Source organism: Rousettus aegyptiacus, unplaced genomic scaffold (assembly GCF_014176215.1).
Source record: "Rousettus aegyptiacus isolate mRouAeg1 unplaced genomic scaffold, mRouAeg1.p scaffold_m13_p_1, whole genome shotgun sequence".
In the NCBI taxonomy this organism is placed as follows: Eukaryota; Metazoa; Chordata; class Mammalia; order Chiroptera; family Pteropodidae; genus Rousettus; species Rousettus aegyptiacus.
Window position 1 is genome coordinate 8,638,493 of NW_023416284.1, and position 17,196 is coordinate 8,655,688.

The 17,196-nt window shown below is 56.7% G+C and overlaps 1 protein-coding gene across 5 annotated transcripts in view; it reads left to right on the plus strand.

Annotated features, from left to right (window-relative positions):
* KAZN (kazrin, periplakin interacting protein) overlaps nt 1-17,196 on the plus strand; it is a 911,581-nt gene that overhangs the window by 849,827 nt on the left and 44,558 nt on the right. For all 5 annotated transcript variants that reach the window (XM_036228924.1, XM_036228931.1, XM_016128292.2 and 2 more), the window contains 3 exons: nt 2,929-3,065; nt 8,738-8,908; nt 16,326-16,515. In XM_036228924.1, the coding sequence (XP_036084817.1) occupies nt 2,929-3,065; nt 8,738-8,908; nt 16,326-16,515 (498 nt within the window). The remainder of the gene's footprint in view (nt 1-2,928; nt 3,066-8,737; nt 8,909-16,325; nt 16,516-17,196) is intronic.

Sequence of the window (17,196 nt, forward strand, 5' to 3'; positions counted from 1 at the left end):
CAGTGCCGTGGGAGGAGGGGACCCCTCCCAGAGCTCCAGCTGCCAAGAGCAAAGCCTGGAGTTTGGTTCTCATCCAGGTGGGGCTAGAGGAAGCAAATGGCAGCCCAACGGGGTTTAATTCCCAGCCGAAGGGCAGAGGCGTGACTCCCCACAGAGTCCAGGCGACCTGTTCAGCGACAGCTTCCCTCCACCGGGGCAGAGGGCCTGCCCGAGGCGCTCCCGGGAAGCCACCGTGGTCGGGTCAGCGGCCTCCCTAGGAGCCACCTCCCTGGGCCTCACTTCCCTCCCATGCTCGGGCCCCATCAGTCTGAAACGTCCCTAACACTGAGAGTCGGGCACCAGCTCCGCCAGCTCCTGACTCTGTGGCTTTAGTTTCCTCTTCTGTACAACGGGATGATGAGTATACCCACCCACGCACCCACCTGTCACAGGAACACAGCCAGGATGGCAGGGGAGAGGGCAGGTGGAGGTCTGCTTCCTCAGTGACCGCTGGGCCCCTGTCCTTGCGTAAGACTCCTTCTGACCAGATTCCATCTTAAGGTGTTGGATTTTCTTAAAAATGGTGTTTACCGGTAACGTGGCCACATCACGTTAGGCTGCAGGGTCCCAAACTAGCCCAGCTCTGCCCCTCTCCCTCCTTCCCCCAGCCCAGGGCCCCATGGGGCCACCCCCTGCCTGACAGGGGAGAGAAGCAAATGAGTCCCCCCTCCATGGGCTCTTCTGGCCTGGCCCTTCGAGGTTCCAGCCTAGCAGGTCTGGAATTCCAGCCATGGTGACCTAAGCTGCCGCTCTGCCAAGCTGTCCGTGAAGAGTTCAAGTCCAGCTCCGGGAGCCAGGAACCGCAAAGCTGGAGTTTAAAGAGCCTCCCTGGACCCCCGAACCCCACTGCGTGGGTCTCTGCAAGTCTCCTCGCATGTGATGACATGGCCCCAGACGACGTGCCTCCGCCCTGCTCTACCCAGAACAGAAAGAAGGGGAGGGCAAAGTGTGGGGGCATGGAGGACCCCCGCACCACCCCGCGGGGCCGGCAGGACGGACGTCAGCTTCTGTTGGGCCCTGAGCTACGTGCGCTCATGTCGTCAGGTGGTTGGCAGAGTTGGACGTCCAGGACAAGATGGGGTGGCCCAGCCGTTGCCTGGCCGGTGTCACCGCCCTCGGCTGCCTTCAGGCGCAGGGGGCTTCGCTGCAGAGACGGCATCACATAGAGTCTGGAAAGGCAGCGGAGCCCGCCCTGCTGCCGGAGCCTCCTGCACGGGCCTGGGCTCGTCGGCTTCGCTCCGACTGCCAGAAACGGCGCCCTGGGGGTCTGCAGGGAGCAGAAGTCACGCGGCCGCCCCGGGAGGCTGCTTGGAGCATGTGGCTCCGTGTGTGTAACAGCTCGATTGAGAGATAATTCACAAAGCATGCAATTCACCCAGTTACGATGCATAATTCAATGGTTTTTATTATATTCGCGGAGTTGTGCATCCATCATCGCCGTCTATATTGGAACGTTTCATCACTTCTCAAAAAGAAACTCCCAGCCCTTTAGCGCCCACTTCCCCGTCCCCAGCCCCCACCCCTCCCACCACCCCCAGCCCTAGGCAACCACTAATCGACTTTCCATCTCCGTAGAGTTCCCTGTTCTGGACATTTCGTAGAGATGGAGCCATACAATATGCGGCCTTTTGCGACTGGCCTATTTGTCTTAGCATATCTTCGAGGTTTATTCATATTGTAGCATGAATCATTACTTTTTTTTATTGTCGAATAATATTCCATTATGTGGATGGATAGGCTGCGTTTTTTAGATTTATTCGTCAGTTGGTGTCCATTTAGTTGTTTCGCCTTTGGGCTACCGCGATTGATGCCGCTATAAACATTCGTCTGCACGTTTTCTGTGTGGGACGTACACTTTCCTTTCTCTTGGGCACCTGCCTGGGAGTGGAATTGCTGGATCGTGTGGGGAGCTGCGTTTAATCCCTTGAGCTGTCGGGGGGCTCCCCGCCGCGGCTGCTCCGCGTCCCGTTCCCGCCGGCGCCGGGCGAAGGTTCCGGTTTCTCCACATCCACGTCGGCGGCACCTGTCGCCGGCTGCTTTTTTGGGTTTTAGCCACGGCAGTGAGTGAGAAGCAGCACCTCGCTCTGGCTTTGGTTTGCACGTCCCTGCCGACGAGCCACGTCGGGCACCTTCTCAGGTGCCCGTTGGCCGTTTCCTGGAGAGGCGCCTGTCCAGATCCTCTGCCCATTTCTTAAACTGGGTTATGTGCCCTTTTTATTATTGAGCTGTAAGAGTTCTTTATATATTCTAGGCGGAAGCTCCTCATCGAATCTATGATTTGCAAACGTTTTCTCTCGTTCCCTGGTTTGTCTTTTTACTTTCTCGACGGTGTCCTTCGAAGCACAAAAGTCTTTCATTTTAATGAAGTTTAATTTACCTATTTTTCTTCCGTTGCTCATGCATTTGGTGTCATGCCTTGCTTCATGATTTTAATGCAGTGCTTTTCACTGGTGAGAGAGGGGCAGATGATGGGCCGAGGGATTCTGGTGGGCTCATCTCAGCAGGGACAAGTTTTAGGGACCCATCAGCTTCCTGGGCCATGGGGTTTCACAGGATCACCAGGCCTCTTGTTTTTTGTACTGGGGATCTAGCCACTTTACAGCAGGGATAGACATTTAATTGAGGACTTCATTTAATGATGGACTAACTCCCTTGGTTGGATCAATAAAACTGAGAGGTTGAGAATAGGGACTCTGGAGCCAGGCGGGCCTGGGTTCGAATCCTGGGAATGCCACTGAGTGACATGGGAACTTGGGAAAGAAATGGTCATCTTTCCAAACGAGCCCCGGCTCGTCATCTGTTGAAGGGGTAGGAACAGGGTCCCTTCCCGGCATTCGGGGCTGGCAGAAAGCCAGGCCCTGGGGAACTAACTCGCTCCTCTGCCCGCAGCCATGAAAGCCGACCGGAAGCGCCTGAAGGGGGAGAAGACCGACCTGGTGAGCCAGATGCAGCAGCTGTACGCCACGCTGGAGAGCCGCGAGGAGCAGCTCCGCGACTTCATCCGCAACTACGAGCAGCACCGCAAGGTCGGGCCCCGCCCCCCGCACGGACGCCAGCCCCTCCGAGCCCCTGCTCCCCACTCACGGTCCGACCGCGAATCCCAGAACACAGGCGCCGGCTCGCGTCACCCCGTGCTCACTCGGGGAGCCCTCGAACGCGCCCGCCCCCACCTCCCCTGCTCCTGGCCTGGGCGCAGCCCCTGGTCGGGGGACCCCGTGGTCTCTGGGCAAACAAGCCTGGACGAGGTAGCCAAGCTGGTGACCATGTGGCCTCTGGATTCTGGCTGCCTTGGGTTCAGATGCTGCCTCCCTGTGTGAGTGTGCACGTGTGTGTGTGTGTGTGTGTGTGTGTGTGTGTGTGTGTCCTCAGACATCTCAACTTGTCAGAGCCTCGGGTTCCTCATCTGCTAAGCAGTGATCATGGTGCAGACCTTGCAGAGTGGTGACAAGGACTGCATGTGGCAGTGAATGCAGAGCGCCCAGCATGGTGCCTACCGCATAGTAATTGCTCAGTAAACGCTAGCCGCGCCTCTTATTAATAATGCCACAATAAACACGTGAAGAGAGCCGGGGAGACAGCAGGAAATTCTACCCGCAGCGAGAGAGTCTTGGAAGGCTTCACGGAGGAGGTGGCATATGAGTTGGGCTCTGTGGGATGAGTAGGAGTTTATGCTCAGATGCCTGGGGAATTCGGTTCAGCAAATGTCTATCTGGTGTGTGTACACATGCCAAAGCAGGAACCAAAACTTAAGGAAAAGAAGAGGCGGTCCCCCCAGCCGAGGAGGCCTTAGTGAGCTGCCGCACCTGCAGGGGGAGAGCGGTTACCTTCTGGTGCACAGGGCAGAAAAGCTGTGGAAAACTCAGGTGCATGACACCGTATGACAAGGACTGTGACCGAGGATCACAGGTACTCTGGAGAAAATGGAGGCAGGAGGTTCGTTCAGCCTTGCTGGCCACGGGAGTTTTGATAAGTCCTTTGAACCGTTGGCGGTGGCACGCCACTTACGTGAGTGCGTTTGTAAGCGTTGCCTGGGAGTTGAGAGGCCCATGACAGAGACGGGATTGGAATCTAAACGTTCATCTCTGCAGTCCACTCTGGTCTTCGCGAGCGACCCTCCCTGTCCCCTCCCAGACAGGCTGCTCTCTTCTCTCTGTGATGGAAACAGCCCCAGGGGCGCTCTCTGGGCCAGGCCACCCGCAGCCTCTGGCTTGCGGCGCCCCGACAGCGCTCTGGGGCTCTCGTCTGCCTTGGGCACCAGCCCCAAGCCCCAGGGTCCCAGCCTCCCTGAGCAGCAGGTCCCTGGCTTCCGCCGCCTGCATCCTTCACAGTAGGCGAGCAGGGACCCTTTGGAGTCAGCCTCCCCAGGCCTGTCTCGTGCAGATAGGGTGTGGCAATGAGTCGAAAATCTGTGGAAGCAGGGGAGGAAGAGGAACTGCCACTGCCTGTTTTCTTGGTCCTCTTCCGGGTCTCGGACTTTTCACCCTGTCCTCATGTGGTGGAAGGGGCCAAGGAGCTCTCTGAGGTCACTTTTATAAGGGCGCTGATCCCATTCACGAGGGCTCCACCCTCATGACCATCACCTCCCACAGGTCCCGCCTCCTAACGGCATCACAGTGGGTGTTAAGATTCCAACTTGAATCTTGGCCGGACACGAACATTCAGACTAGAATCATGTGCCACGCAAACGTTTCAGTCAATGACAGACTGCGTATAGGACAGTGGTCCCATAAGATTATAAACTGAAAAATTCCTATGGGCTGGTGACGTCATAGCCTGTGACTTTGGGAGATTTGCCAAGGATGAAGAGGTTGCAGCAATCACCAGGGCTGTGGCTGAGATGGCAAACAACTTTAAGCAGGTTGTGGACACGGATGACATTGAGGAGCTCCTGGATGACATTGAGAAAGTGGCCGATGAGGTGCTGAGACTGGAACGGGAATAAGTAGCTGAAGAAGAGGCAAGAGAAAAGGAAACTGCAGGAGGAGAAAACAGAAGAAGAACCACCCCCCCAAAAAAAAAAAAAAAATCACCGTGAAAGGTTTAGCAGAAGCCTTTGCTGTCCTCAGTAAGCTCCTCAAAAAGTTTGAACACACGGGCCCCGCCACCGAAAGGTTTTCATTAATAGCGAGGGATGATCATGGTGTGTTATCTGCTTACAAGCAAATATGATGGAAAAAAGAAACCAAGCAAGCAACCATGGAAATGTTTCTGAAAAGAGCGGCACCTCCTCCAGAAGTGCCTCAGGCAGGTCTTTCAGGAGGTGTTCCAGAAGAAGGCAGTGTCACAGTCCGGAGGAGGTGGCAGCTCCGTGCCTGTCATCGCCACCGAAGGCCTTCCAGTGGGACACGATGTGGAGGTGGGAGGCAGTGGCACTGAGGGTGGCCCCCGTGTAGGCCTAGGCTAATGTGTGTGTGTGCGTTTGTTGTTGTTGTTTTTTTTAAGTTTAAAAAGTAAAAAACGTTTTAAAATTTTTAAATAGAAAAAAAAGCTTATAGAACAAGGATATAAAGAAACAAATCTTTGTACAGCTGTACAACGTGCGTTTTAAGCTAGGTGTTTTTTCAAAAGAGCCCAGTTTTGAAAAATCGAAAACCTTATACAGTACAGCAAAATTGTGAGCAAACATTAGTTTATTAAAGAAGAAAGAAAATATCTTTGTTATAAACTTAGCGTGTCCTAAGTGGACAGCGTTGATACGCCTTCAGGGGTGCACGGTGACGTCCGAGGCCTTCACACCCGCTCCCCCTCACTCGCGACTCCCCCAGAGCGACTCGCAGGCCTGCCAGCCCCTTTCACGCTGAGCGCCCTGTGCAGCTGTGCCGTTCGTGTCTTTCATACCGTATTTTTACTGTACCTTTTCTGTGTTTGATATGTTTAGATATACAAATACCATTAATGTGGCAGGTGCCTGCAGCATTAAGTACAGTGACATGCTGTACGGGCTTGTAGCCAGGAGCAGCAGGTGGACCGTACAGCCTAGGTGTGCGGTAGGCTGTCCCGCCTGGGTTCGTGTGAGTGCGCTGTGATGTTCGCACGATGCAGTCGCCTAACGACGCACTTCTCAGAACGTACCCCATCACTCAGCCACACGTGACTGTACGGCACACCTGCCTCTCCTGGTCCACCTCTCCTTCTCCTTCCCCAGCTGGAGGGGCCTGTGAGGTATGATCGTCCCTGTCATCTCCATGTTACAGAGGCAAGAACTGAGACCTGATTAAAGTCGCTGGTGGCGCAGGGTCACAGGGTTAGGGAAAGGGGGCAGCAGCATGCAGACCCAGGCGGCCCCGCCCCAGAGCCCACTCGCTCAGTGTGTTACTGCTGGCCCAGGCCGGCCTCCCACGCGCTGCTTAGTACATGTTCAGGCCAACAAGTGAGTTATTTCTGCATTGTGCTGTTTAGACAGCAAACCAAGCAGACCACAGGGAAGAGGCCATGGCGTCCTCGTGGCTCACGGGTGTGGAGTGCTGGGCATTTTGGTGGCACCGTGGCCCGCCTGGGGTTCAATAGCAAACACTTCCGTGTGTCTCTTAATGGGCCATCAGATTTGTTTTTATAATTGTGCTCTTACTTGGGAATAAAATGACCTTGGAGAGCCCCCTTCCCCAACACCATGCCACTCTTTTTCAAGTCACAGGTAGCTGGGGGCATCCCCGAAGTCCAGCCAGCAGTGGGGGGCAGGGGTGACACTGCTAAATAATCAGAAGCCTTGTAGCTGCGGCAGCCATGGGCAGCCACCCGTGGCCACAGCAGAGCGTCATGTGTCACCCTCACAGAATGGCTTCACGAAACCCTTCAGATTCATTCAGAAAAATGGAATTTGGAAAAGACTTGTTTCTTAAAGTTACTTTCTATCTTAAACTTTGTCCTCATGTGGAGAGAACCACTCCCGTACCAGGAAGAGCAACATTGTAACACTTTTTCACTGCCAGGTCCAACCCCATTTGACAGATGTGGGGGCCGAGATTCTGAAGGGTCCAGTGACTGACCCAAGGCCACATATTTAGAGCTAGTTTGGAGAAGCTACAACCACAAGGCCTGGTTTTATTCCGTCTCCTCTAAGATCTTCCAACTAGTTTTAAAAAATTGACTCGCATTTGTGTGTGTGTGTGTGTGTGTGTGTGTGTGTGTGTGTGTGTGTGTAAGATAAATGTCCCATGAACAAGATTCGTGGAACCCTCAGGTGCGGGCCTCACCTGGAGCAGTTCTCTGAGCAACAGCGTACTGGGTGGGAAGGGGGTTCAGCACAGGCTGCCGAGAAATGAGGGGTCAGGGCTGCCCGGGAAGCTGTGCCAAGTGCATGTTCCCTGTCACAAGGGTGCAGATCGGAGGGACATTTGGGAACAGCAAGCCAAGCGGCCAGGCTGAGGGGCTGGACACAGGGCTGTCTTCGGAGGTGAGGCCACCAACAGGCCACCTTCGTCCTGCCTGCCCTGTGTCCCCCTGCTCTCGACACGATCCTCTCATTCAGTCCTCACCCTAACGTGCGTGCGCTATGATCCCCGTGTTACAGATGAGGAAACTGAGGCACGGTAGTCATTGCAACTCATCCTTGCAAAGCCAGGACTCAACCCAGACTCTCCCTTCCTGGAACCCAAGCCACAGCTTCTGTTCTCTGACAGCCACAGAGAAAGGGCCAGGTGTCTCCCTCAACTTCCTAGTCCCTGGCCATCTGGAAGTCAGGCCTTCGGCGACAGGGTTGTTAATGAGGCAGGTGGCCGCCCGTCTCTATGGTCCCAGGCCACACGGAGACCTAGTGGTGACAGTGGTTGGTTGGGTAAGTGGACAGAGCCCCCTGCTGGAACCCTTCTCGGGGAAGGACACCTGCTATTCTGATACTTGGCTCTTGCCAACAGAGGTCAGGCCGCCCGACTGAGCCGTCCGCTCCTCGCCTGCTGGCTTTGCCCTGGGAAAGGCACAGCTGGAGCCCTGGGCCCTTCCCTGGCATCATGCAGAAAACAGCAGGACAGCCGGCCGGGAGCAGGCACCTGGGGGACTGGCAGGCGGCTGTGCTGCATTCAGACACAACAGCCAGCCGAGGGGTTCAGCCTGTTTCGTCCTCGGCGGGGACCTTGTGGAGTGGGAGCCACGGCAGCCGAGGCCATTGGGCTGCAGCTGCCCCCTCCGTCCCTGTTCTCTTGTGACATGCACGTTGCCTGAGGACAGAACAGAGCCCAAACCCACGAATGAGCCAACATGTGTCAGACTCCTTGAGCGTTTTCCTCACATGAAGTCATTCTTTATAATACTTCAAACAAAATAATATTGGCCCCAACCCCACTTTAAATGCAGAGAAATCCACGACGTGCATTTAAATGCTCATTCGGTCATTGAAACGTTTGAAGCACGTGCATCTACTAATGGTTTGGCTCTGTTCCAGGCTCCCAAGTAGTTTGTGGCACGGTCAGGATTCGAACCCAGGGCTTGACTCACTCCAGAGCTCGAGTGCCTAGCCCCTGCTGTAGGGCCTCCCTGTGTCTTCCTGTGTCGGGGGTCAGAGGCTCTCCGGGGTATCTCTGGCCAGGAGGAGGCCCCTGCACCCCTGGCGGTAACGCCCTCCTGCGTTCTCTGCCGCGTGCCCCCCCGCCCCCACCTCCGTGGTAACGCCCCCCACCCGTGGTTACGCCCCTCCCCCCCCAGCGCTCTTTTGCCCCTTCCCCCCCACCCCGTGGTAACGCACCCGGGCGCTCTCCCCCTGCAGGAGAGCGAGGACGCCGTCAAAGCTCTGGCCAAGGAGAAGGACCTTCTGGAACGCGAGAAGTGGGAGCTGCGGCGCCAAGCCAAGGAGGCCACGGACCACGCCACGGCGCTGCGTTCCCAGCTGGACCTCAAGGACAACCGGATGAAGGAGCTGGAGGCCGAGCTGGCCATGGTGAGACCCCCCTCCCCCACCCTGCCTCCGCCCACCCGGGGATGGGGATGACATTGGTTCATCGAGACCCCTGGAGTGGAGTGGAGGAGTGGGGCAGGGCAGGACCCCAGAGTGGGCGGGGTCGGCGGCGGGGTCTGTGGTGGTCAGTCAGCTTCTCTCCACATCAGCCCCTGAGCCCCAGCCGCCTTTCCCCCACCCGCCTGGGGCCTGGGGTGTGTGGGTCCTGGGAGACCATCTACTCGTCCACATTCCACTGGCTACTTAAAAAAAAAAAAAAAAAAAAAGCTCATTTTTATTTAAAACACATATATTTGTTTAGGAAAGTATTTGGGAGAAAATACACCAAAACATTAACGTGGTTCTCTTTGGGAACTGTGATGACAGGTGACTTTTATTTCCCTTTATTCCCCCCTATTTTCACCTGCAGTGAAAATGTCTCACTTGAGTCGTCAAGAAAAAAAAAAAAAAATGGTTACTTTTTTTCTAATCCAAAACAAACCTTCAAAATACTTCCAAATGCTGTGCTTTCCACGGAGGTGCACAGCCTGCAGGTGGGACCGAGAGCCCAGGTGGTGTGCCTGGGCCTGGCGGGAAAACCGAGGTCCAGAGCCCCCGGGTTCTGTTCCGCCTGCCCCTGTGTGACCTGGGGCCACTCACTGAGCTTCTCTGGGCTTCAGCGCCCTGTATCTGGAACCGGGGTGGGGTGGGGTGGGGGTGAGGGTCTCTGTATCACCTTGCCTACCTCTCTAGGTGGCTGGGAAGGCTTGAGGGAGCTCAGGGCCTAAAGGGCCTGTGAAACAGAAGCCCAGGGTTCAGTGTCACCCACCGGGGTGGAGACCGCGCAGGGAACCCCTTCCTTCCCCACCCCCCCACCCCCCCACACACACACCCCCCGAGGGGCCGGGAGGCCTGCGTAACTCTGTGTGCTCCCACAGAGTGCGACTGCGGGCCAGCAGTGTAGTTACAGCCGTGATTTCTGGGTTCAAATCCGCCCCCATTACTTTCTAGCTGTGTGACCTCGGGCAGGACCCTTTACCTCTCTGGACCTCGGTTTCATTGTCAAAAGGGATAATTGCATGGATCCCCCGGGGCCCTTGTGCGATTTCAGGGAAATAAGCAAGGAGCCTGTGCGTGGGGAGTGAAGACATGACCAGGTGGAGGCTTTCTCCTCATTTCCTTCAGGGCTGCAGGCCGCCGGTCCTGGGTGGGGCCGGGCAGGAGTCGTGGGTCCCTCCTGTCTCCTTGTCCGATGCTGACCCCTAGTGCTGAGAACCAGAAGTAGCCACAGCTGCCAGGTTTTCCTTGGGTGGAGGCTGGGGCTTCCCACCACTGGGGTCTGCGGCGCTGGTGGCTCTGCCACCACCTGCAGCCCAGGCGGAAGCCTTGCAAGTTTCAGGCACAGGAAGGAGGTGCAGGCTGAGGCCAGGCCCCTGTTCTCCCAGGTCTGCCCCGCGGGCGGACAGATGTGACTTCCTGGCCGTGGAGTAGTGGCCTCAAGCATCCAGGGAGATTCTGGGGTCCATCAGAGGCCAGATCACCCTGATTCCACTCCCCCATGCCCGGACTGCTCAGCCTGTTTTCGTTCTGCCTAGCAAAGCTCAGGTTCTTGCCGCCGCCTCCCGGCAGGCATCAGACCCTGCTGCTAAGTGTGAATGGTTAGGGTGAATGTGTGTGCATCTCAGGGTGGTAGATTTGTTGTGACAAATAAAAAGGGGGCTCAGAGGCAAAGGAAAGGGGCTTTCCTAAGAGCTGTAACAGCCCCAGTGTTGTTGGGGTGTCTACGTGACTGAGGTCCCCTCTTGCCCACCATCTGCAGAATTTCACCACCTGGAGGCCTTCGGGGCCACCTGCTCCAGGCAGTGTTGTGAGCTCCCCCGACCGCCAGGGCGAGACCAGAGGGAGGGCACCTTCCCACGTATGTGCCTTACAGCCTCGGGCTGCAAGCAACGGGAAGCAGCTCTGGCTAGTGTAAGCGCACGGGCGTGCATTGGAGGAAGTGGGGGGCCCGCGGGTATGGGGGAAGGCGAAGGGTCAAAGCCAGGACAGCCGCGGGGAAAGCAGGATTCCTACTGAACTGAACTGGCTGCTCAGTGGCCCCCCCGGTGGGGAGGGGACATCTCCTGATGACCCCTGGCCAAGCCAGGCATCACCACTGTGATTTCACCTCTGTAGTCACATTGGCCCGGCCGGGTCCACCCTGTGGGACGTGTGTCTTTATATTTTTAATATATTCTTTTATTGAGATATCATTCGCATATTATAAAGTTCATCCTCTGAAGGTGCACAGCTCAGGGGTTTTTAGTATCTTCACGAAGTTGTGTAACCATCACCGCTGTTTCCGGAAGGTCATTACCCCAGAAAGAAGCCACTAGCGGCCACTCCGGTGGGGCACACGTGCTTACCATGCCCATCGCACATGTGCAGCAACGGGCTGGGCCTTCGGGAGGCCCGCCCAGAGCTGCCCGGCGACTTGAGAGGCAGAACTAGGGATCGCCCGGTCCCCGAGCTCCAGGAGGCGACCCTTCGCCTTCAGAGCCTTGGAAAGGACGGCCGAGTGCTGGCCCGAAGGAGACACCTCCCCTGACCAGCCGTCGCTCATCCCTCGGGCCTTACCCACAGTCACACAGAGCGGGCGGGAGACAGGGCTGCCGGCCCCTGACATCACGGGCTGCCCGCAGGAGCTGGCTTCAGGCTGACCTAGTTTTCGGTTAACGCCGCTTCTCCCAAACAGGAAACAGTTCCTACATTTACCAGAAACTCTGGAAATGGGGGTCCTTGCCCTCCACACTGATGACATTCGGGGCCAGATAAGTCTACCTTTGGGACCGTGCTGCGCACTGTGAGATGTGGAAGACGTGGCCACCACCCCGGGTGGCCAGGAGCATTACCCAGTCATGAGAACCAAAGTCTCCAGGCCTTTCCCAGTGTTCCCTGGGGGAGGAATTCACCCCCGTCAAAAGCCAGCCTTCCGTAAAGTAGGCTGTTTCTCGGGAATCGAGCGAGGGACCCGCTGGTCTCCGTCTGTCTGTGCCCGGGCATTCCTAGTTTGCGTCCCACTCTCTGGCTCTGTGATCTTTGACAGGGGCCTTAACCCTTCTGGGCCTCGATTCCCATGTCCGTGAGACAGGCCTGGGACAGTTGTGACGTGTGGCGATGGCTCCTCGAGGCGGGCGCGCCACGGATGCTCCGCAAACGTTCGCCGCAGCTCACCGGTGTTCAAGACTCAGGTCCATCCTGTCCTCAGGCCACGCCCGGACGAAGGGAGGTGGTCTCTCATGTCCGTCCCACGAGTCAGTCATCGTGTGACCCTCAGTGAGTCACTTTTAACCTGCCTGGGCCTCTGTTTCCTCATCCGTAAAGAGACGCCACCACAGGCCGGGGTGAGAGTCAGGCACAGGGAGGGGTGGGTGACAGGTAGGGTCGCGCAGTAGGGGGACAGCGGGTATGGTGACACCCATGCTCTGGGTTGGCACTGCTCCCGCCCTCTCTCTGAGGACGCCAGCCACACGAGCACCACCTTCCGGCCCTGGACCACTGCCATCTTGTACAGCAGGTGGCCCCTGCCCACAGCCAGCTCCCAGCCCTGGGCCTGATCTAGGACCCCCAGCCACCACACGTGAGGTCGGGGCCTGCCTGAGCCCACCGTTCCCTCCCCCTCCCCGACTCCCGCTCCCCGGCCTCGGCGCTTCCACTCCTCCTCTGGGGCCTGCCGTGTGGGGGTGGCGTGGAGCCCGTGTTTGCCTTGTCGGTTCCGGTTGCCACTGGCAGCCCCAAGGTCTGTGTAAGCACTGGAGAGGGCAGTCGAGTCAACTTGTCTTCAACGTGATACCTGTTTGGTTCAAATGCAAAGTCTGTGCAGCCAGAGTTCACTGGAGCATGAACCTTCTTTCGGAAGGTTCCTGCTCCCTACCCTACCTTCTTTGGCCCAAAGAGACATCCCCTAGACAGGCAGGAACCCCCTGGAAAGCAGGTGCAGGGTCGTGGCTAGCAACACTCACAGCATCCCTCGGGGCCTGGCTCCCTCTCTAACGTAGAAACCAGGGCTGGCTTCCAGATCAGCAGACCCTCCAGGCAGTTAGGGGCCTTCTCAGCCCGACCACAGGGTGGGTGAGGGCAGGGCCCTGCCCTACTCTCCCCTCTGCCTCCGGGATCCTAGGGAAGACATAAATAATCCTGTCACCTTGGCATCTACTTGTTGAACATGAGGATAGGCTAGACGGTCTCTTGAGCCTTTGTGTGAATTATTCCACATCTAACTACTCCGAACAGAAGTAGAAACTGTTTCATAATAGCAGTCACTTACATTTAACTTACATTTATGGAGTATTTTTTACCATGAGGCAAGCGTTTCTCCATAACGACCGTTTCGCCCCATCAGACGGGTGAGGGCATGAAGGCCCAGGGGTGTGAGGGCTTCTCTTGGGACCTCCCGCTAGGTAGTGGCAGAGCTGGGATCAAATCCACTCAATCAGAGCCCAGATTCAGAAGCTCCATGCCATGCCACCTCATCGCACAACTCCAGGGCTCGCTACTTACACAGATGTGATCCCTCTCGGTTCCCCCATCTTACCAGTGAGGACCCTGAAGCTCAGAGTAGTGGAGTAGCTTACAAGGTCACATAGCATTTAAATGGTAAACCCGGAGTATGAGCCTCGTTCTATCTGACTTCAGTTGCGTGGAGGTGTTTGAGCAACTGCCCAGGTCCCAGGAGCTCGATGATGGCCCAGGTTCAGAGCGCTCAGCCTGGGGTGGGGGCACAGAGGGGAGAACGGGGCGTCACGTGTCAGAGGTCAGGGGTTGCCCCCAGCATCATATTGCGTTTAATGGAGGAGAGATTAGTCGGAAACGCTGTGTGAAATGGCCACAGAGAGGTGGTCCAGTGCAGCGCCCAGGGCGGGTGTGGGTTTCAGATCAAGACTCCATGTCTCCGCCGTAGTAGGCAGTTTGGGAGCAGTTCCTGTGCTTCAGAATCCACAGGTAAACCTCTCCATCCTGCAGGGCTGACCGCAGGTAATCAGGTAGCAGTGATGTTGAGCTGCCTGCCACGTTAGCAGGTACCGCTCCGAGGCTCTGACGGAGGTGGGGCTCTACCTGGGAGAAGAAGGCCAAGTGACAGGAAAGTGACCCCGCCCAGGCCTCTTCCTGTGCTGCCATAAAGGGCGGCTTATTTCCAGCAGCGGCTTGGACCTCCCTGTGCTCCCCATGCAGGTGGCTGGGGATGCTTGCAAGAGGGCAGAGCAGAGGGTTAATTATCACGTGATGGCAGACGCCTCTGAGTCCTCATTTCTCCCGTGAGTCCATCTCCTGGGCAGCTAGGATGGATGGAGCCGTGGGGCAGCTGCCCGAGCGGAGTGGCTCCAGGATGGAGGGCCGGGGTACACGTGCGCCACAAGCAGACGTCGTCCAGAGTGAGGTGTGGAGGTCCCTGAGACGCGAGTCTCCCAGAGTGAGGTATGGAGGTCCCTGAGACGTGAGTCTCCCAAAGTGAGGTGTGGAGGTCCCTGAGACGCGAGTCTCCCAGAGTGAGGTGTGGTGGTCCCTGAGACGTGAGTCTCCCAGAGTGAAGTGTGGTGGTCCCTGAGACACGAGTCTCCCAGAGTGAGGTGTGGTGGTCCCTGAGACGTGAGTCTCCCAGAGTGAGGTGCGGTGGTCCCTGAGACGTGAGTCTCCCAGAGTGAGGTGTGGAGGTCCCTGAGACGTGAGTCTCCATGACACAGGCGCTGCTGCAAACATGTGGCAGCTCCAGGACACACCCAGCCTTGCTCCCTCCTTCAGCAGCCCACGAATTAACAGAGCTGGTCTCCTGGGCCATCGGCCCCGACGCCGTAACGGAGGCCGCGTCCGTTTAGTCTGCCGGTTTTTGCCAAGTGCTTCCCCGGATGCGCCCAGCCCCACGCCCAGTGGTAGGGATTTCGTGGCGGCCGACGCGCCCATCATCTGCCTTGCGGACACAGCATCTGCATCACTGAGGCTGGTGGTTTTCTTGTCCCAGAGGAGCGCGGGCTCTTAGACACCCCGGCTCGGGGCCCAGCATGGATGCTGTGCCCGCTGGGCAGTCTTGGAGAAGCCGCTCAACCTCTCTGAGCTTCCGGTTTCTCCTCCATCAAGAATGGATAATTCCACACTCCCTACTTGAAACCCAGGGCTATTGCACTGAGCACATAAAGGTTTTCTAAGCCAGGAAGGAGATTATTACCTGGCTCGGGGGTGGAGCCAACACCTTCTGCCTATAAAGGTTTATTTTCCCCAGAAGCTGTCAGTAGAAAGGAAGTGATTTCATAGACTCTTGGAGTATCCAAGCTGGAGAAAACCCTAGAGATCACTTGGTCTAGGCTTTTCATTGTACAGATGGGAAAACTGAGGCTCAGAAAAGGCAGAGACTGATCTAAAATAACACAGCTAATCTATGTGATGAGGGTGTCTGAGGCTTTAGGCCAGGGACTGTCCGTCCGTTCATTGGCTAGAATCTCTTTCTCAAGAACCACTGCTCTGCCGGGAAGAACCTCAGGCCTTGAGCAAGGTCTGGAAATTTCCGAAGCCAGGAGAAATGAGAGGAGGTTTTCGTTGTATCCGTGTTTATGTTAGAGGCGAAGCCAGCACGCACATGGCTCTGCCATCTGTGTAGTGGGCCTCTAGGGCATCAGAGTCACGATCTCAGTGGGAGACCCCTGGACCAGCCCTTCTGTCCCCTCTCTGCGGGGCGTGAGCCTGGAGAGCCCGTTAGGAAGTAGAAATTGACCGTGATGAAAAGAATGTGCATTAATATGTATCTAATATGTGCCCTTTTTCTCTCCCAAGATAATTTGAAATTACTTCCGATAAAACCCCCCATATCCTGGGGGGAGATAACCCAGAGCTAAGCGAGATGTCGGTCACCAGACGAAGCAGGGAAGAGCCGACCTTCCTGCCCGCCCTACTTCAGCCCCACACTTGTCCCTAGGCGTCCTCGCGTCCCCCGCATCCTCTATCACGTGATCAGCCCCGAGAGCCAGGTGGAGGATTTGCCCTGTCCCCAGCCTGCACTGCATAGCACCTTGCGAAGGGGAGATCACAGGTTGAATTTGGGAGGAATTAAGGTGATGGGAGCCAGAACACCGTTTTCTTACAGTCTCCCGCAAATTCCAGCTAGTCCTTGGAGAACCCAAAAGAATGGGTGATGCGCGTGTGGTTGGCCCCCCTTTCTCTCCACATTGCTGGGTTTTCTTTGTGTTGTCAGGAAGTAAGGGGTCACCCCAAAGCGGGCCCTCGGGTGAGGTTTGCAGGGCAGGTCCTTGACCTATTGATCAGCGCAGAGCCTGAGACACCCTGGCCCGGGCGTTCATTAACGGGTTTCTCACGATGGATGATGGCCGAGCAGCAGGCCACGTGGTCCCCTCCAATATGTCATCCTCCTCCTGTCTCCTGGCTCTCTCCCCAGGCCAAGCAGTCCTTAGCCACGCTGACCAAGGACGTCCCCAAGCGGCATTCACTCGCCATGCCGGGTGAGACCGTGCTCAATGGCAACCAGGAGTGGGTGGTGCAGGCGGACCTCCCGCTGACCGCGGCCATCCGGCAGAGCCAGCAGACTCTCTACCACTCACACCCCCCCCACCCCGCAGACCGGCAAGGTGAGTCCTGCCCCGGCCCAGCCCTGCCGCAGCTGCGGGGGGCTGCTTCAGAGGCATCTGACCCCGTGGCCAAGGCAACCTCTTCATTCGCAATATAGCTCCTTAGCAGGGTGTGGGGCGGAGGCCGTGGGCTCATGGAACTGAAAAGTCTAAGAGATGGACCTCAGGCATAGCTGGATCCGGAGGTTCAGGCGATACCTGAGTCTGTCTGATTGTCTCTCTGTGTCTCTCAGCTCTGCCTGCTTCCTCTTTACTTTGTTTTCCTCATCTTTCATTTGTTTTGTTTTGTTTTTCCCATGAGACAGCAAAATAGTCGCCAACAGTTAGTTCCAGGCTTTTAAGGCCCTTACAGCTCAAAGCATCAAGAAGGAGACACTATGTCTTTCTCTATGTCTATAGCAAATCCCAAAGAAGGATTCTGATTGGCCAGCCAGAGTCTCATGCCCACCCCTGGACCAATCACAGTGTCCGGGGAGTGGATACACTGATTCTCCAGCCTGGGTCACATGCACATCCTTTGGCAGGGGTGAGAGCGGAGGTCCTCGATTGACAGTTCTGTGCAATCACAGCATGTATGAGAGGGCCAGAAATAAATGTCATGGGTGTTTGCTTCAGACACTGGGGAAAATAAGGGCCCAGCCTCTGGGAAGCATATGCACCCACTGGCCACGGTACAAGCCC